The following is a 21,745-nucleotide window of genomic DNA, read 5'->3' on the forward strand; positions in this document are numbered from 1 at the left end:
CCTTCTTAAGACTCAAAGCCTCCATTCTATGTTTCATGTTTAATTAGTAGAAGAAAAATTAATTCCCCCAAACTTTCACTAAAAAATAAGAGTCAACAAAGACACTTCACTGAACCTAAAGGTTCTTGCTAAGAGAAGATTACCTATAAAAATCTCTACAGCAGCTTTTGTTTTGAACAGATGGACCTTGTATGAATAGTAATGTGTGGCTGATCACACATGAGGAGCTTTAATGGAGTCAGACTCAATCAGCTCATAGGAGCATTCGAGGACTCAGCTAGCTCACGTTAAAAAGAGAAGATAATCTATGAATAACCTTTCTTGAATTGAATTGTTTCATTATCAGAGATGATGGAGAGTTGAACACACCATCCTCTTTCACTATGACCCAACATTTAGAGAAAATCCTGTGATTCCCCTCTAAAATCCACAAGTTTCCCCACATAGACACCTACACATCACATTACTGCTATTATTTCTCTTTTGTTCAGATGTGTGCACAGTTTCTGTACTTCTTTTGGAGCTAAATATCAACAAATAATAATGAACATATCATTAATCTCTTTTGATAAGAGGAAAAAAAAACCAATCACTGGTCAGCAAATCCTGTTTGTGGTACACCTGAAGTCTTTTTAAAAGGTATCATGGAGGTGAACAAGTTCAACGTAACAGAATAAAGAAAGTGTCTTGGAATATATGTCAGTGTCACCAACTAAGATTATACTTTGTCATGCCAATATTTGAATTTATATCTGAATGAAAAATATCAAGAACAAAAGTTAAAGAATTAAACAGTTTGAAAACATATTTCTAGCATCATTTAAAAATCCAAGCAAGTAACCTGACTTACTTTCAATACATTTAATTCATGCATTCATTAAGTCTTTCCTTCAATTCTCCTAACTAACAGCTATGCCACAAAAATGGAGTACTGCCCACTCAAGCACAATCAATTTTCTTTAAAGAAAAAAAACCCAAAAAACAAGAAACCCAGAAAATGTACTTGGAGATGTTGTCTTTCTGAGCTAAAATTTAACCAAAAAGGATCTTCCAACCCCATAAACAGCAGAAAACAAGATACTAGTGAACTACCTCAAACCCACAGGAGGGAAGTAAGTCCCAACTTACACTGTTTATACCACACATTTCCACAGATTCTTACTGACAGAAGTTTATCAACTCTGTTATTTCAAAACAACTTTAAAGTAAAATTAAGAACAATTAATTGATTAACAGTCAATTAATTTATGACAAAGGAGCCAAGAATATACAATGGAGAATGGACAGTCTCTTCAATAAATGGTGTTGGGAAAACTGGACAACCACATGTAAAAGAATAAAACTGGACCATTATCTTACAACATAAACAAAATGGATTAAAGACTTGAATATAAGATCTGAAATCATAAAACTCCTAGAAGGAAACATAGGGGTAAGCGAGAAAAAAAAATTTCTATCTATATATGATGACAGATGTTACCTAGACTTATTGTGGTAAGCATTTCACAATATATACAAATATTGGACAATTACATTGTATTGGGTAGGCCAAAAAGTGCCTTCAGTTTTTTAAGTAAAAATAAAAGACACATTTTTCATTTTTACCAAGAACTTTACTGAACAACATATTCACCCTTCTGTTCCACTGCCTTCTGACATTTTTCAGCCAACTTCATAATTCTATCTTCCCAAAACTTTTTATCTTTTTGAGCAAAGAACTGTTCCAGGTGCCTTTTACAGTCTTCCAGGGAATTGAAATTTTTTTCCATTAAGAGAATTTTGTAAAGACTGAAATAAATGGAAATCTGAAGGTACAATGTCTGGTGAATACGGCGGATGAATCAAAACTTCCCAGCCAAGCTTTAACAGTTTTTGCTTGGTCATCAAAGAAACATGTGGTCTCGCGTTATCCTGATGGAAGATTATGCATTTTCTGTTGACTAATTCTGGAGGCTTTTCATCAAGTGCCACTTTCAGTTGGTCTAACTGGGAGCTGTGCTTATTGGAATTAATTGTTTGGTTTTCCGGAAGAAGCTCATAATAGAGGACTCCCTTCCAATCCCACCATATATACAACATCACCTTCTCTGGATGAAGGCCGGCCTTTGGTGTGGCTGGTGGTGCTTCATTTTGCTTGCCCCACGATCTCTTCCACATTGTTGTACAGTATCCACTTTTCATTGCCCGTCACAATTTGTTTTAAAAACGCAATGTTTTCATTACGTTTCAGTAGAGAATCGCATGTGGAAATTCGGTCAAGGTTTTTTTCGTTTAACTTATGTGGAACTCAAACATCAAAGCGATGAACATAACCAAGCTGGTGCAAGTAATTTTCAAAGCTCGATTTGGGTATTTCGAGTATGTCGGCTATCTCCCGCGTGGTTTAACGTTTACTGTTCTCAATTTTTTTTTTTTAAACATCTTTATTGGAGTATAATTGCTTTACAATGGTGTGTTAGTTTCTGCTTTATAACAAAGTAAATCAGTTATACATATACATATATTCCCATATCTCTTCCCTCTTGTGTCTCCCTCCCTCCCACCCTCCCTCTATCCCACCCCTCTAGGTGGTCACAAAGCACCGAGCTGATCTCCCTGTGCTATGCGGCTGCTTCCCACTAGCTATCTATTTTACATTTGGTAGTGTATATATGTCCATGCCACTCTCTCACCCTGTCACATCTTACCCCTCCCCCTCCCCATATCCTCAAGTCCATTCTCTAGTAGGTCTGTGTCTTTATTCCCGTCTTGCCACTAGGTTCTTCATGACTGTTCTCAATTATTGTTTCAATTTGATTGCTATCAACTTCAACTGGTCTACCCAACTGTGGAGCATTGTCCAGTGAGAAATCTCCAGCATGAAACTTCACGAACCACTTTTGACACATCCGATCAGTCACAGCACCTTCTCCATACACTGCACAAATCTTTTTGTGCGTTTCAGTTGTGTTTTCACCTTTCTTGAAATAACAAAGCATAATATGCCGAAAATGTTGCTTTTTTCTTCCATCTTCAATATTAAAATGGCTATACAAAAATTCACCAATTTTGATAAGTCTTTTTTCAAATGCATGCTGTCACATACAATCTAACAAAATTGTTTCAAATGAAGTTAAAGACAATTAAGTGCTATTAGAGCCATCTTACGAAAAACGAGCTTTCTGGCCCACCCAATACATCTGAAATATAATGTTACATGTCAACTATATCTCAATTTAAAAAAAACCAATGCTTAAAATATCAGATGTCTATGTACACAAAGAGCTCAACTGTCCCCTTAACCATGCAGCATGAGGAACCAATAATTTATTACCGAGTACCATCTTATCAATACCCAAAAGATCTTCAACCTCTTTAAACTGTTGCTCACAAGTGTTGACATCCTGCTTGTAATTTCTCTCTTGAAACAATTCTATTCATTCACTTAACCTTAAACTAGTCCCTGTTAGGAATAATTACTAAGAAAATGAACTGATGACTCTAAGGAATGACTTAAGGATGTGGCAACATCAATTGTAGATGAATCTTTTCACTCTGTGGATTAATCACCATCATAATGAAACACAATCCCATACTGGATAACGTGCAACCAACAATGATATGATACGACAAATCTTTGTGTAACCTTATTCCATTTCCAGATTTGTTATATGACTTACTTCCAAATCAGAAGATCACCTCTGCCCACAACACCAAAGTTGATAGCTTCCCAAGACAATAGGAACATCAAAGAAAGTCTTACTTAGATCTGGATCCCTCTGGGGTGGTAATGGAATGACAAGTTCACCCAGGAGTAAAACAAAACTTGCCACCCTGCAACCCTTACTTGTATAGGGAATCTTTCCTCTCAGGGCCCCACTTATTCATTAATAAACTTTTAGTGAGCACCTAGTCTATGCCAGGTACTAGGTCAACGTTAAGGATTTAAAAAAAAAAAAAAAAGGACAATTCAAATTCAGCACATAAGTAGTGAGGCATATCAAATAAAGATGAGAGTTTTCATTTTCAAATCAATAGCCTACACAAACACCTTGTCAGATAGAAAATATATTTAATTCTGAACATGAAGTATGCTATCAAGAAACATGCATTTTCAAAGGGAGCAAAATTACTTCTTAAGGGGCAGAAAAAAATAGATATAAGATGGTTTATGGCCTTCCAAAGGTCCACAGTACATAAACAGACACAGTATATATGTGGTATTAAAATCTCATGGGGTGAGAAGATAATTTTTAAGAGGAAAAAGGTCTACAAAGTCTCTCTGGGGAAGAGGGAGTGACAGGGATTTAAATAAAAAAAGAAAAAAAAAGGCTGAAAAACACTGATTTAACCCTTAAGTATCTTTCCCATCTTACTTCATAGATAAGAAACAAATACACAAAATTTGATATCCATGTTAACCAAGCCCACTGCCTCAAAACAATTCTTTCATCGAGTACAACCAAAAAGAATTATAGGTAGAATGATAATCATTACTAGGAGTGAATGAATAACCCAACAAAAGGGGTTATAAAACTCAAATCAAAACATTAATTTAGGAATTGGTACCTGACAAGGACCTATCTACCTCCTTCACATAGTTCATATTTCCATGAACACATATAACTTTCCAATGGATGCTTAATGTAGCCTCTTTCTCCAGTACACAATCATTAAAAAACTCACTGAAGGGCTTCCCTGGTGGCGCAGCAGTTAAGAATCCGCCTGCCAATGCAGGGGACACGGGTTCGAGCCCTGGTCCAGGAAGATCCCACATGCCACGGAGCAACTAAGCCCGTGGGCCACAACTACTGAGCCTGTGCTCTAGAGCCTGTGAGCCTCAACTACTGAAGCCCGCACGCCTAGAGACCATGCTCCACAACAAGAGAAGCCCACCACAACGAGAAGCCCACGCACCACAAGGAAGAGTAGCCCCTGCTCGCCACAACTAGAGAAAGCCCGTGTGCAGCAACAAAGACCCAACTCAGCCAAAAATAAATTAAATAAATAAATAAATTTATTTTTTTAAAAAAACTCACTGAAAAACTGTAACTGCTGACTTACGGCAAATGACCATATGTTTGTACTCATCTCCCACTAGATATCCAGAGCCTAATATTGCATCTGGCACATGAAATCCTTAAAACAAATATTTCAACCACTATTTCCCTTGGTAATGAAATGAACTTTTCATATATGATTTATCTCAAAATATGTTGAATTTGTTTGAAAACTTAATTAGGTAGTTATAAAAGACAGTTAAAATAATAGAAATAATGTTTCTATTAAACGAATTTAAAATTTTCCAGCATATCTCTGAAAAGTAGTATAAGGTTTGTTTTTCTGTTATTCAATCTTACATATATTTTCCAAATTTCTTCCAATGAACATGTATTCAAAAATACACACAGCTATAGGAAAACTACTGAACAATCCCCCAAATCAGAGAGGCTTCAACTTCCAATGAGAATCATTAAACCTCAAAAAAACAACAAAACACAAAACAACAACAACAGAAAGTTAAAAAAAAGAATCATCTAATCTCATCTGTTTACTACTTCCCTGCTTGAAACCTGGCCTAACAGAATGTGTTATCTCAACCAAATGTGTTTCACTTATTGTTTCTCAATTATTGGTGAGATAATCCAAAGAAAACGATTCCTTATTTTGAAAAAAATCTACCTCCATTAGAGAACCAACCTTCTGCACAGTACTGCTACTGCATGTGCTGAATGCCCCATTTTATTCAAAGCAGGGAGTCAGAGAATATAAATTAGTTAAGGCAATTTACATCTCTTCCAGGCATCTCAACCCAAGTCCTTGATTTTAAACCTTTCCCTCTGGTACCTCATATCAAGCCACAGCTTACCTGAGAATTTTAAAATATTCCCAATAATATGAATCAGGAGAATGTGTGGTATAGTCAGTATAACTTTAAGAGAGTCAAACCTGCTTTTTATATGTACCAAAATTGGAAGTGTTTGTATTGGTTCCTAAAGTCAGGGTTGGTTTGTTACCAAAGAGCCCGCCACTGGTTGTACCAAACGAAGGAGCACTGGTTGTGCTGGTTCCAAATGTAGTAAGCTTGTTATTGCCAAACAGGGTCTAAAAAGAACACAACACAGGAAAATATTAAGTAGTATAAAGATACACTCCAAACAGGAAACAGAGGTTACCTTAGGTACACTGGATTGGGTGTGTGGTAAGGGAGAGAAGATGTCATAATTTTTATAAAAAAGGTATAAGGAAGGATGAATAACTATGAGAAAAACATACTAATCTGAGCAAGATTAACAAGACAGAATGCTCCTGGCTTGAGAAGTTAATGGTAACCCCTCATCAAACATAATATTTCAGTGAGACAAAGAAAAAAAAAAACAACAACAAGGCAATCAAGTATTTTTTACCTTGTAACAGAAACGTTATCATGTATTTAAAACGTGCCAGTAGAAAGAGTTACAGTAAAAAGTTTAAACATGCTACAACATGGATGAAACTTCAAAACATTATGCTAAGTAAAAGAAGTCAGTCACAAACGGTGTGACTCCATTTATATGAAATGTCCAGAATAGGTAAATCCAGAGCAGGCCTGAAGTGACTTGGGGGGAAATGAGAAGTGACTACTAATGGAGATGACGTTTCTTTTTAGGGTGACAAATATGTTCTAAAGTTGACTATGGTGATAGCTGCACAATCTGTGAATATGCTAAAAACCACTGAATTTTAAACTTTAAAAGGGTGAATTGCATGGCAAATGGATTATATCCCAATAAAGTTGTTAAAAAATAACTTTCTGAAGCATTAGATAATTTTCTCAATTTCTCACCTCAAATAAGAAATAATAGATTTCAATCTCCATGAAAACAACCACATGATTTGGGGACTTTTCTTTTTTTTTTTAAACTGCAGTTCAAAGCTTGTTACAATGGGTACATAATACAGACATATAGTTTCTTTAAGTGGTATTTACTATTGTTTTTTAGGTCAAGTGTATTCCTATATAGTAATTTTTTACTTAAATGACTTAACAAGGAAAAAAATTCAGTTAAGCCTCCAGTGGCATGAAGACCTTGAGAATACCAACAATTTTAACAACTTGATCACCACCAAAAATATTTAATTAACAAATACGATACCAACTTATCACCCAAAATAGAAGTTGGAAATAGGAATTTAAAATTACCTGATTTGGGGCTACCCTGGTGGTGCAGTGGTTAAGAATCTGCCTGCCAATGCAAGGGACACAGGTTTGAGGCCTGGTCTGGGAAGATCCCACATGCCACTGAGCAACTGAGCCCGTACGCCACAACTACTGAGCCTGTACTCTAGAGCCCACGAGCCACAACTACTGAAGCCCGCGTGCCTAGAGCCCGTGCTCTGCAACAAGAGAAGCCACCACAATGAGAAGCCTGTGCACCACAACGAAGAGTAGCCCCCTCTCCTCGCAACTAGAGAAAGCCCGCGCACAGCAGTGAAAACCCAACGCAGTCATACATACATACATACATTCATTCATTCATTTATTTATTTATTTAAAAAAGAAAGAAAAAAAAAAAAACAACCTGATTTTAAGAGCAAAAGCACCTCAACTTAAACTCAACAATTTAACCAACGGGAGTGAAATTTTACTATCAGAAGTGAACTCCACACAAGTATTGAAACAAACAAGTTTTAAAAAGAACTTACTTTTTGAAAATAAACCTATTATAAGTTACTAAATAGCTTTCAGTTACTATCAGTATCAAATCATACACTATAACCCAAAAAAATACTTGAAGACAGACTTTTCTTTCTTTCTTTTTTTTTTTAAATTCAGCATTCTTTTTTTTCCATTTTTTAAAAATTTATTTATTTTTTTGGCTATGTTGCGTGGCTTGTAGGATCTTAGTTCCTCGACCAGGGATTGAACCCAGGCCCATGGCACCTAAAGCACTGAGTATTAACCACTGGACCACCAGGGAATTCCCAAAAGACAGATTTTTCTTAGAAATTCCTTTAACAGATTTATACACATCTTCAAGTTATAGTCAACTGCAAAAACCTACCGAACCAACAGCACCAAATCCAGTACTGGTCTGCCCAAAGAGACCTGTTCCTGTTCCAAATGCTGTCCCAGTGCTGGTGTTTGTAGCTGTCCCAAAAAGACCTCCCGGCTGTGAGGCTTGGGTTACTCCAAATAAACCCTGTAAAAGGTAATCTAGATTACAAGAAAACCTACGATAGTCAATTGTCTTTAAAAGTCTTAGATTATTAGTAATAGTTGCCATTTTTTCAAGTTTATGTGACAGACATTATACTAAATACATAGAACATTTCTTTTCTTCACAACAACCCTGAAAAGCAGGGCCATTTTCCGAAAGAAAATAAGGCTCAGAGGAGTTAAAAACTTGCCCAAGATGTCACAGCCCCTAAGTGGCAGGACCAGAAATTCGTATCTGTATCTAAGCCTGATGAGCACCACAGTCCTGGATAGCTATAAAGACTTTATACTAACTCTTGTGCTCTAAGAGATAACTGGGTTGCCACACTGAAAACAAAATGCCATGACAGGGTGCTTCATTTTCAGAGTTACGCCAAAAGAACATATTAATACTGAGCTGGAGAATGGACTTTGAATCAAATAACTGAAAATAATCAGCTGAAAATAATCAAATTAATCTGGACAGAGGCAGTAGTGTAATGTTAAATCTTCATTTGTTATGAGAAACTACACAATTTCAAATAAGCAAAGTTTGTATCATCCAATGTTTAAAGATTTTTTTATGCATTAGTCAACAAAAGAAGAATATTGCATTAATGGGCTATAGCTGAATTGAGAATTCAACGTAGTGTTTTAAACAGCTTTACTGAGATATAATTCACATACCATAAAGTTTACCTATTTAAAGTGGACTATTCAGTGGGTTTTTTCTATGTTCAGTGCTATGCAACCACCCCCACTCTAAATTCAGAAAATTTTGAACACTCTAAAAAGAAACCCTGGACCCATTAGCAGTCACTCTCCATTCCTAGGCAACCAACCACTAATCTACTTTCTGTTTCCATAGATTTGTCCATTCTGAACACTTCATATGAATGGAATCATACAAAACGTGGTCTTTTGTGAATGGCTCTTTCACTTAGCATGTTTAAAAGGTCCATCCATGTTGTAGCATGTATCAGTACTTCATTCCATTTTAATGGCTGAATAATAGTCCACTGTATGTATATACCACATTTGTTTATCCCTTCATCACTGATGGACATTTGGGTTGTTTCCACCTTTTAGTTATTATGATCAGTTGTATACAAGTTCTTGTGTTTTTATTTCTCTTGGGGGAAATACCAAGGTGTGCAACTGCTGGGTCATATGCTAACTCTACATTTAACATTTTGAGGCATCGCCAAATTTTTCCAAAGTGGCTGCACTATTTTATATTCCAAACAGCAATGCATGAGGGTTCCAATTTCTCCAAATTCTTGAAAACATTCATTATCATTGTCTTTTTGTTTATAGCCTTCCTATGTGGATATGAAGTGATATCTCACTGTGGTTTTGGAATGCAGTTTCCCTGATGCCTACTGATATCGAGTACCTTTTCATGTGCTTATTAGTCATTTATCTTCTTTGGAAAAATGTCTATTCAAGTCTTTGGTCCATTTTTTAATGGGCTGTCTTATTATTGAATTATAAGAGTTCTTAATTGTTTGGACACAAGTCCTTTGTGAGATACATGACTTGGAAAATATTTTCTCCCATTTGCAGGTATTTCTTCTGCTTTCTTGATGGTATCCCCTTTGACCCACCAAAGTTTTTAACTTTGAAGAAGCCCAATCTATTTTTCCCTTTTGCTGCTTTTGCTTTTGGTGTACTATCTAACAGATCATTGCCTAACTCCTTTTCTTCTACGAGTTTTATAGTTTTAGCTCTTACATTTGATCCATTTTAAGCTAACTTTTATAGTTACCACAACTGTATAAAGAAAAGGTCCAACCTCGTGCTTTTGCATGTGGAAAACCATTATCCCAGCACTCTTTGTTTAAAGATTCTTTCTGTAGTGAACTGTTTTAGTACTATTGCTGAAAATCAATTAACCATGAGGACTTGTTTCTGGACTCTCAATTCTAGTCCCCTGATTTATACGTCTAGCCTTATGCCAGTATTACACTGTCTTCATCACTTCATCACTCCAGCTTTCTTTTCTTTCAAGACTGTTTTGGCTATTCTGAGTTCCCTTCTATTCCTTTTTGAGTGTTTTTATTATGAAAGGTTGTCAAATGTCTTTACCTACTGAGGTGACAATATGGCTTTTGTACTTTATTCTACTTTACGGTTTATTACATTAATAGGAAAATATGTTGAACCAACCTTCCTAGGATAAATCCCACTTGGTCACAGTGTATAATCCTTTTTATATGTTGTTGAATTCAGTTTGCCAGTATTTTGAAGATTTTTGCGTCTACCTGTACTTTTTTTTTTTTAATCAGGCAAAGTTATCTCTAATTTTAAAACCAGGTATATTCCAAGGATTCTAATCAGTAAATCATACCTCAAATTAACCTTTATTTTATACTTCCATAAAAGAGTCCCTAGAAATAAACTGCTAATGACTATGAGGACTTTCTCTTCTACTACCTGGACAGAAGTAGCAATTATCCAACATGGCTCTAAGTTTTAGTTCTCTCTTACTTATTTTAATGAACTAAACTTCTTTGCCTGACTCCACTTAAGGGAATGAGCTGAAAGAACCTTCTGAAATAGAGCCAGTAGTTTATAAATATTTTCTCCTATACTCTATAGAATGGCTGGAGTCAATGTCCTAAGGTATAGCTTCAGGACGGCCAATTCTAGCACACTAAGCAGTGATTAGTGATGAGAAAATATGCCCAGAAAGGATAAGTGACTTGTTCAATAGCCTCTCATTAAATACAGAGTAGAGCCTGGACTAGAATCTATGTCTTAATTATTCAAAGATTTTGCTCTCTTCCCTTTACTACACATACCGTCAACCCTTAAGAACTGCAGTAGAGATAGAACTTGTTAATTTGACATGATCAGAAGCCTCATTACTTAGCTCTACAAATAAGACCTGTTTCCTTACCATGGTGTTGGTGCTTGGCTGTCCTAGTGTGTTGGTATTACCAAAGGAAAAGCCAGTGGTCTGGGTGGTTATGGCCTGGGCAAATGGTTTGCTGAAGAGGCTGGTAGCCTGCTGATTCTGTTGGCCAAAAAGACCACCTGGATTTGTTCCAAATCCAGTCGTACCTTTCAGGAAAAGAAAAGGAAAAATAAATGGCGGGGGGAAATGCCAAACCTCACATTATCTAGTTACTTCAATAGTCTATGTTATTGATTATATATCTAAATTACCCTACATTCATTCATTATTCAAACTGGATAACCACTTCATTTTCCACCTTTCTTCACATAACTCCAGATTTGGTTCAGACTCTACTTTCTACAAAAATACTCTGACCCCAAGAACCTGGGCTGGACTAAGTATCTTCCTTTGTGACCCCATAGCTTTTTGTCTATTTTACAAGATAACACACTACACTTAAAGTCTATGTGTGTATTTTTAACCTTGTTAGACTAAGTTTTTCTTCAGAACAGGGGCTTTCTCTTTATAGCAATATATCCAGCATAGGCTGTGACACAATAACAATACTTAATAATGGCTAAACTAAATCACAGAATACCAAAACTGAAAAGAATGTAAATGCCACTTAAACGTGTATTCGTTTGTGTATTTGACTCTACAGAAGGCTACCCCCAAAAATGTAACTTTTGCTTGTTTCTACAGAAGCAAACTGGTGGCTGCGGGGGGGAAAAAGAAAAGACCTTTGGATATGTACGTTTTTGTATCTCATGAACTTTAAATCATATATGTATATTACTTTTGCAAAAGTAACACTTTTATAAAGTAATTTAGTAATCATCCTAGACTCCCCTCTTTCACATCCCACATAAATCAATCCATCAATAAATCCCATCGGTTCTATATTCAAACTGGTTCCAGAATCTGACATTTTTACCATACCATAGCACCATTCTCTGCAAGCCACATCATCTCTCATGTGGATAGGGCAACAGCTTTTCTAACTGATTTATTTCCACCCTTGCCCCCATACAATCTACTCTTAATACAGCAGCCTTCAGAATGATCCTTTATTCATAATCACATGACTTATCTAAACCTTCTAATGGCTTCCTGACTCAAATAAAAATTCAGATCTTGACACTGGCCCACAAAGGCCTATAAAATATATTCCCCTATATCCTCCAGTACTTCCCCTTGTCCTCTCCCCTTCGGCAAAAACTCAGGATTTCCAGACTTCTAGTTTCCTCCAGCTGGAATATTCTTCCCCCAGAAATCTGTATAGCTTTATGCTTCACCTTCTTCAGATAGGTCACTGATCAAACACCACCTATCACTGAAGCCCTTCTTAATCATCTACACTTAATACTATATTTCTCCCCACCCCCCACAAACATACCAGGCATTTCCTATTCCTCTAGCAGCCCTGAATCATTTTTCTCCATAGCACTTAAGCACAAACATGACAATTATGTTTTACTTTCAGCTGTCTGTCCCTCCTCAATATGGCCCAATACGATGTCAAGTGCTTACTAGTTCCAAAGCCTGTTTTGTTCTGACCATAGGCAAAGCCTGAATTCGTAGTGGAAGAACTGAAGAGTCCTGTTGCACTGGAGGTGGCTGGAGAAGACCCAAACAAGCCAGTCGTGGTACCTGCTCCCACCTGGTTCTGCGGGCCTTTCCGGTTGGCCTGATAATCCTCTAAACGAAGTTCCTAGAGTAAGTGAAAACATATTCCAAATTAATATGCAGCCAAAAAAGTTATTTAGGAGGCTAAATACTTGAATTTAGTATTCAATTTCTATGTTCACATAGGAACCATGATTAAAAAAACAGAAAACTATGGAATGGTTAACTTACTATCATTATAGAAAAACATTTTCAACAGTGTATAATGGACATTAAAATCCATACCATAATTACCATAAAACTACAGGCCAAAGGACCAACCACATCTTAATTTCAATTTTCTTCTATAGACAATAATACTTTCATTTAGACAATAATCTTGTCTACTCCCACCCCAAATGTAAAGATTAGCTGATTAAAAGATGGACGATTCTGAGGAATTCAGAAAACTTAGGAAAAGAAGAGATAAAGTTTAACAGTTTTGTCTCACAAGTAAGGGTGTTTCTGTATACTCCAAAGAAGCAAGCACAGTTTGGGACGTAAAAGAAGCAACAGCAACAACCAGAGATGACAGTCAAAATGTACAACGAACTATCATACAGCAATGATAATGAACAACCTATAACTTCACACAACATGGATAAACATCACAATGTTGAAAGACAGATTTAAGAGTACGTAATATAAGATCCCATCTATGTAAAATTCAAAAATGGGCAAAACATGGGCAGTCAGGATAGTGGTTACCTTTGGAAGGGGAGGATTGTGACTTTGGGGGCAAGGCCCAAAGGGGACATCAGGGATGCTGATAATGATTTACTTACTGTGTTGCACACTTATGACTTTGCATGAGTTTACTAAAAACACATGCATGTGCACACACTGTCCAGTGTAGTATGAGCAACAACCAATCAGAATAGACTATTAGTAAAACTATACCCGTACATACAAGCTGAATATCATCCTTGCCTAAAACAAAAGATATCTATAAATAATATATTAATTAAAAAAAATAATTGGTTAATCTTAATTTTTTACATAAATCCTAAAAAATAATCAAAAACATTTAAAAAAGCTGCTTCCCAATAGAATCAAAAGGTTAGGGTGATACTCTGTAACGCATTTTACTGACCTCTAGGGACTTGCTTTCATATTCTTTCATAGCAGTAATACACTGGTGCTTGGTACTGATGTTAGTGCTAACTCCAGCTTTAACCATAGTATCTGCACCAGTTGGAGGCTGCAAAGGAAGATAAAGGCAAATCTGAAAGTCTAAAGAAAACGTTTAAGTTCAAGCTTTGTAACCCTACTCTCCCAGACACAAATCTTCAACGACTGAACTCTATAACCAGTTCTATAACCCTAGGTTCTTTACTTAACAAGACAGTTTTAAGAGTGCTTGATTAAATACATTGCATCCTGATCTCTCCCTGTATCAAGGTTATCTGCATAAGTCAATCTCAGTAACAGTTATCAAAAACCCAGAGATTAATCCCATAACCAAGCCATTCAATTATCTACTAAAATACACTTAATAATATATGCATAAGGGAAGCTTTATCCAATTTACCCAATATATACATTTAAACCTCTATTTCTGAGTTCTAATTCCTACTCTGCTCTGAAGTGTCTGCTTTGAGACTGTTGTTGCATTTACGAAATATGGAAGCCTGGTTTTTCCCCCTATAAGCTTATGAGACAAAAGGCACTAGTAACTAAAGATTCCTACTTATATTGTTAGTTTTCTCAATTACTGTACTTTCCAAGAGACAACACACAGTATTTTTCTCTATCATTTATATTTAACTTTATTTTAAATTCAGGATTCTAAATTCAGTATTATGAATTCACCACCCTGCCTAAGAAGTTCTTCATTTTCTGGAAGAATTTTAACAAGTTTTGCCAATCCCTATTTTTGCCAGAGATTTCCATTAGACTAACTGCACTGCCAGCCTATCCTAAGTATCTCCAAAACAATCACATCAAGTAGTATCTTACATCAAGTGGTATTCCATGTATTTTCATAAACAAAATCTTTCATTCTAACCCTCTATCCAACTTCTCTCAAAAAAGCTGAAGAAAACACAAAACTCATTTGCTTCATTTTGCCATTTCACCAACAAAAGTTTTATTTCTAACTGGCACACAAAAACTGATGAGTTATTCCATACAGCTCCTTAAGGAGACCCTATTTTCAATGATTTTTACAGTTTGCCCCATCATTCCTTCTTTACTTCTGTAAAGAATGGTCGACGATTCAGAGGCCAATTATGAACACAGTAAATACAAGCTCAACCCAATACTTCTTTTTTTCTGGCTGCACCGCAAGGCTTGTGGAATCTCAGTTCCCTGACCAGGGATTGAACGCGGGCCACGACAGTGAAAGCCTGGAATCCTAACCACTAAGCCATAAGGGAACTGTAATCAACTACTACTGTAATCAACCTTGTGAATACAAATTTAATTGGTTTGAGCATAATTCAAACATAAATTATAATCTAGATTTATGTTTCATGACTCTTCCTGTCTACTATACAACTATTCCCAGATATTGTTCTTAACACATATTTCAGGAAGAGTGAGACTAAGCTATGCATAACTGGAAAGAGAGGAAATTTTATGATTCCTCCTGCAAAAAAACATACAGGAGACAAAAATATTCCACAAAGATCGAAAGACAATACTTACGTTAAACTTAATAGTAGTCCCAGTAGGAGCAGCTGTAAAACTACTTGGCCCAAAGAGGGAGCCAGATGTGCTACCAAAAGGATTAGAGGTGGTATTTGTAGTTCCAAAAAGTCCCCCGCTGCTGGTACTTGTTCCAAAATCTATAAATTAGAAAGAAAAATGGGATGGTAACAGTAAGGAATTTAAGAATCTGTAAGCTATCTTGGAATTGGCCTGTGGCATTAGAGCAGCATTATTTCCAAATCCTCAAGTTTTCTATCTTTCAAATCTCCTTAGCAAGTACCTTGAAACAGATATTTCATACAGACACACACAGTTCTAGGCTCACAACTCTGAAGTGAAACAAAATCTGAATCTTTAGTCAGCTAAGTGTCTGTAAAGTCCTTGGGCATACTTAGACAACAAGTTAGAAGAAACAGTATTCTGTTTCATTAAATATTTTATCTTATTTCTCTCGGTAAGACCAGATGCTCAATGAACTTGTCTTTCTAACAATGCCTTACCACAACAGACCTGAACAAGAGTCACAGTATATTTTATTTATATATATTATTACAAACACCCACATATAACCAAAAAGTTTAAAACAAACAAATGGTCCCATTAGGGTAACCATACATAGGTTAATATAAAATTTCACCCAGAAAAATAATTTAGAAAAATTAGTAGGCATGTTGGTCATTTATAGAAATAAATCTACTTTTCCAAATAGCTGAGTTTAAAAAGATTACATAACAGAATTTAACTGTTATCTAAGGTATGTATTTTTCAAAATACAAGATACTTCTAAAGAAATTACACATATGGTACCAGAAATAGCAGTAAGCAATACAAAGTTATTTGCCAATATTTAATATTAAGTGACGTCCTAATATCAAGTTAAGAGGAATGTGATTTCTCACTGGCAGTCAAACTATTTCTTTTCTAAAAACATGTCCTAATATATAAAGTAAATAGGCATATCTCTTTTGAATTAGTATTTTAGATTGCATTTTATATTGTCATGGTTAAATATTTCAACATCCCCTCAAACAACTTTCCCTTTGTAAAATACTGATAGCTGGCTAACTTACTTATTCTACCATACTAGTGCTGGGAATGGCATCAACTCACAGGGCACACCTGTGCAACTAGCAGTGTTTCTGCCTCAAAAAACTGTGTGGTGAAGTATCCCTGGGCCACATTTAGACTTAAAGAGAAAGAAGCCATCAATTAAAAACACCTGCTATAGCGAAGGAATGGAGGAGTAACCATGTCACATCCAGTACTTACCATTCCTGCTTTAGTCTCTTCAAACCAAAAGCGAAACAAAGGCAGGAAGGTGCCCCTGCAGTATACTACAGTTAACTATACATATTTCTCCTTGAAATTCTCCCTTCTTGACTCCTATGACAGTACTCTGACCTGGCTTTTCATCTTATTCTCTGGCCATTCTATATCAGGTACCTCTTCCTCTGCATATTCCTTAAATACCAGTGCCCCTCAGACTTCCATTCTTGAAGAGATGTACCCCTTCCTTTCCAGCCTATTAAACTTTTCAATACCATTTTGAAGTTTTCCTCTCCCCATGTTTTTGCTATGTGGTGAGAAAAGGAGGTGGGTGAACACAGGGAAAAGGAGAAGAGAGAACACATTCAATAAGCAAATCAAATTGTTAGATGCAGAAATCCAATGATTTACTACTTACTCCCAAAGCCTGTTGGTTTATTTTGTGCAAAGGCATTGTTTTGGGATGAGAAGAGACTGGTCCCTGTGCTTGCAGTTCCAAACAAGCTGTTTGATGTACCTGTCGATGTGCCAAACCCAAAGCCACTGCTTGTGGAGGTAGCTGGCTGGCTAAATGAATTGGTACCAAATAAGCCTCCTGGAGAGATAGAGAGGGGAAAAAAAGGGTTAAATAGACTGGAGTCACTAAGTGAAGCCCTATACCAGCTATGAATAAACCAACTGTATTCCAAATAAAGCCCCTACCTGGTTTGGTCTGTGAATTTCCAAACAGGCCTCCGGTATTGGTGCTAGAACCAAATGCAGATGTTCCAAATGCCCCTCCACTAGTAGTGCCAAAACCAGTATCTGATAAAGCAAAATCCAGGGTCAGAATAAAATCTAAACCAGGTGGCCCAATGAAAGAGGATTTCAATATTTCTTAACATTCTGCATTTGAACAGGACCACTGGTCTAATCCCAAAACTATTTTTTCAAAATTCCATCAGACTACTTATAACAGAGCTGATATTAAGCTACACTTTATTCATTGTCCTGGGTAAAGTAAGGAAACTTAAAAAGGTTATAACTTTTCAATAAGTTAAAGATGTTGATAGGTTTAAAAAAAAAGAGTGCCAAGCTACTATGAACTACAGACAAAAATAATCAAAATTTGGGTTTCCTGGTGGCACAGTGGTTAAGAATCCGCCTGCCAATGCAGGGGACACGGGTTCGAGCCCTGGTCCAGGAAGATCCCACATGCTGCCGAGCAACTAAACCCATGCGCTACAACTACTGAGCCTGCACTCTAGAGCCCGCGAGTCACAACTACGGAAGCCCATGTGCCTAGAGCCCATGATCTGCAACAAGAGAAGCCACCGCAATGAGAAGCCTGCGCACTGCAACAGAGAGTAGCTCCCGCTCACCGCAACTAGAGAAAGCCCACGCACAGCAACGAAGACCCAACGCAGCCAAAAAACAGAAGAAAAACAAAAGAAACAAAAAATTGTTAAAATTTTCTCCAGACACCGTACACTCCACAGTCTCTGGGATGAATGGTCCTTTATTAGAGGAGCACATCAGAATGACCTGGGAAGTTTTCAAAATACACATGTTCAACTTCCAATCCCAGAGATTCTAATTCCATAGTTCTATGATGGGATATATGTATTTCGGGAAAAAACCTCCAAAAGTGACCCTGAGATAAACAACAAGGTCCTACTGTATAGCACAGGGAACTATTAATTTAGTCAATATCTTATAAAATAAACTATAATGGAAAAGGATCTGAAAAAATATATGTATGTATAACTGAATCACGCTGCTGTACACCAGAAACTAACACAACATTGTAAATCAAGTATATTTCAATAAAAAAAAAAATTTTTTTTAAAGTGACTCTGGGGGATTCCCTGGTGGCACAATGGTTGAGAATCCGCCTGCCAATTCAGGAGACACGGGTTCGATCCCTGGTCTGGGAAGATCCCACATGCCGCAGAGCAACTAAGCCCATGCGCCACAACTATGGAGGCTGCGCTCTAGAGCCCATGAGCCACAACTACTGAGCCTGTGTGCCGCAACTACTGAAGCCTGTGCGCCTAGAGCCCGTGCTCCGCAACAAGAGAAGCCACCGCATTGAGAAGCCCGCACACGGCAACGAAGAGTAGCCCCCGCTCACCGCTACTAGAGAAAGCCCACGCGCAGCTACGAAGACCCAACTCAGCCAAAAATAAATAAATAAAATAAATAAATTATAAAAAAAAAAAAGTGACTCTGGACTTCCCTGGTGGTCCAGTGGTTAAGAATCCACCTAGTGGGCACTCTTGGTTAAAAATCAAGGACCTAGATATATAAAATAGTTTAAGAAAAGGTCAGGAGACACTTGTAAAAATTTTCTCTAATATTTTTGTTAGGAATGATTGAGGTTTGGTAGTTATGCTTTTTAAAAACCTTCATGAATTAAAGTTCCTGGGATTTACATTAAAAAACTGTTCAGATGCTCCACTTAAAAAGAGAGGGATAAAAACAAGATTGGGAAAATGCTGATAGCTGAAGCTGGGAAATAAGTACATGAGAGTTCGTTATACCATTCCTTCTGTTTTTGTGTTTAAGTATAAATTTTTAACAAAAAGTTTATAAGTGAGTGAATAAGGGTTGCTATAGGCAACTAGTGCCATGTGGGGTGGAAGGGGAAATGGATCTCAGGAGGGCTGGTGGGAATTAGGGACTTTGACATTTTAACTGTTGTTTCTTATTCACAGAGCAAATCTCAGAGCAGTTATTCAGTAACTGCATTTTATTTTATTTTATTTTTTTGGCCACGCAGCATGAGGGATCTTAGTTCCCCGACCAGGGATCCAACCCGGGCCCCTTGCAGTGGAAGCAGGGCATCTTAACCACTGGACTGCCAGGGACGTCCCTCAATGGTTGCATTTTATTTTTTTAAAGATTTATTTATTTATTTATTTATTTATTTATTTATTTATTTATGGCTGTGTTGGGTCTTAGTTGCGGCACGCGGGATCATCGCTGCAGCTCGTGGGCTCTTCATTGCGGCGCACGGGCTTCTCTCTAGTTGTGGCGTGTGGGTTCCAGAGCATGTGGGCTCTGTAGCTTGTGGCACACAGTCTCTCTAGTTGAGGCGTGCAAGCTCAGTAGTTGTGGCACGCGGGCTTAGTTGCCCCGCGGCATGTGGGATCTTTGTTCCCTGACCAGGGATCGAACCCGAGTTCCCTGCATTGTAAGGCGGATTCTTTACCACTGGGCCACCAGGGATGTCCCAATAATTGCATTTTAGACTTCAAAATTTAAAAAAGGATTTCCTGGTCTGAAAATTAGTAACAAATTATAAATTTCTGCCAAAGCCAATTAATAACAATACTTTAAATACCTTCTACTGATGATCAGAAAACCATGAAAACTCAGAACTTATTTTCTTTTTGGAAAATTTTAACAAGATCGTATCCTGGTCATTTTTCAAAGTTATTATAAAGACCAAAGCATAAATTAATTCCTATCTAAAACTACTGCAGTGGATTTATTCTTAATAATAGCTTAAGATTTTTCTCCCTCATTTGTTATTTTTTAAAACTTACTCTGCCCAAATGTTGAAGCTGTGCCAAAGCCACTGGTGCCACCCCCAAAGGGTGTTCCAAATGACTTATTAAACATCTTCGAAATCTTCAGAAAGCTGGAAAGAAGAAAAAAATTATCACTTTTTAAAGACCACAGAGTGCAATGGAATTTTCTTCAGAAAAATGTATCATTCTACAAATTTATTAGGCCTATTCAAACTATAGCATAACGTTCACTCTCATTCAATATCCTAAAACTCTATATGATAAAACAGACTTCGTAAAATTGAGCTGAATTGAATTAGTACCATAATGTGAAGTTAAACTTCATATCCCACCAACAACCATCCCTTTAAAACAATGTTTTTCGACCTTTTTAAAAAACCTAAGCCCCCCTTTAATAAAGATTTCAGGTCTACTGTACCAGATTTTGGTATGTCCCACGTAGTAAGTTATGCAGAATACCCATTAAAAAGTACAAGGATATTCTCTTATCCCAACCACCTGAGAAGCTAATATTTTTGCCAGGCTTTAGTTTCAACAGTTTGCATTGTAAAAAGTTTTTCCCCCATTTGTTTGTATATAAAATGATGTAATATTGTTCTTCAAACTATACACACCTCCTCCTCCCATCTCTAAATCCCAGAGATTCTGGTGCCCTGACATTCTTTTTGAGATTACTTCTTAACAGTACTCTCTATGGCCCCCTGCTTATCTATCTTCTACTTCTTCTGGGAATATTACAGAAAACCTTTGGTCAAAACCCCCACTGCATATGAATGAGTCCCCTCCAGTATCCAAACTATACACCCAGTCACACTTAATGAATTGGACCAAAGTTCCAACAAGTACAAAAATGAAGTTTGATTTCCCCCGCCTAGATCTGAATGAAAACAAGGCAAAGGTATAGTTTACTAAAAAAGTAAACACTTTCCCCCTCTATAAATTTTCCTTAAACTTAGGACATCTGCTACCACTTACCTGCCAGCAGACAAGAAAATAATGAGTAAACTACTTTAAATATGAAAACTCAGAAAATAGTCAATCATGCTTGTTTGGATTTTACAACAGGCATGATAGCTTTTTTATTATTTACACATAATGAAGTAGTTTTTTTCTTCTAGTAAAATCAGATGCCTCATTCATATAATAGAATTAAACATATCAATAACATGTTGAGGTGTGCCCCACAATGTTCCAGTGTCCCATTAGCACTTTGGTATTCTAACACCCAAAACATTTTGTGCAACACTGGGAAAAAGATGAAATAAGAAATGCTTTTTATAGAAAGCAACATTCTGCCCCCTGTGTTCCCCTAGAAAAAAAATTCCAGCACTTAGTTCTTTATCCTAACATCCAGGAATTTAATAACTCCTTCAATTAAACAAAGCTCACTGAAACCAGTGGTTCAAGAGGGCCACATCAGAATTAGATGGCAAGCTTTTCAAAGTACAAGCCTCTAGGCCCCATTCCAGAAGTCAGAAAACAAAATGTCCAGGATTGGGATGTAGACATTTGCATTTTGAAAGACTCCTCAAGTGACTCTAATGCATTCCCTTGGAACTGGAGGTTATATTTCAGGTAATCATCATT

General features: G+C 36.8%; 1 protein-coding gene across 3 annotated transcripts in view; it reads right to left on the bottom strand.

Annotated features, from left to right (window-relative positions):
- NUP98 (nucleoporin 98 and 96 precursor) overlaps nucleotides 1-21,745 on the bottom strand; it is a 105,538-nt gene that overhangs the window by 71,950 nt on the left and 11,843 nt on the right. For 2 of the 3 annotated variants that reach the window (XM_068554173.1, XM_068554172.1), the window contains exons 2-10: nucleotides 20,174-20,268; nucleotides 17,346-17,447; nucleotides 17,062-17,238; nucleotides 15,375-15,514; nucleotides 13,819-13,926; nucleotides 12,591-12,771; nucleotides 11,061-11,224; nucleotides 8,025-8,162; nucleotides 5,946-6,084 (exon numbers count right to left, since the gene is read on the bottom strand). In XM_068554173.1, the coding sequence (XP_068410274.1) occupies nucleotides 5,946-6,084; nucleotides 8,025-8,162; nucleotides 11,061-11,224; nucleotides 12,591-12,771; nucleotides 13,819-13,926; nucleotides 15,375-15,514; nucleotides 17,062-17,238; nucleotides 17,346-17,447; nucleotides 20,174-20,249 (1,225 nt within the window). In that variant the 5' untranslated portion in view covers nucleotides 20,250-20,268. The remainder of the gene's footprint in view (nucleotides 1-5,945; nucleotides 6,085-8,024; nucleotides 8,163-11,060; nucleotides 11,225-12,590; nucleotides 12,772-13,818; nucleotides 13,927-15,374; nucleotides 15,515-17,061; nucleotides 17,239-17,345; nucleotides 17,448-20,173; nucleotides 20,269-21,745) is intronic. The other variant, XM_068554174.1, reaches the window with a different exon arrangement.

The sequence above is a fragment of the Eschrichtius robustus genome, chromosome 11, assembly GCF_028021215.1.
Source record: "Eschrichtius robustus isolate mEscRob2 chromosome 11, mEscRob2.pri, whole genome shotgun sequence".
Taxonomy (NCBI): Eukaryota; Metazoa; Chordata; class Mammalia; order Artiodactyla; family Eschrichtiidae; genus Eschrichtius; species Eschrichtius robustus.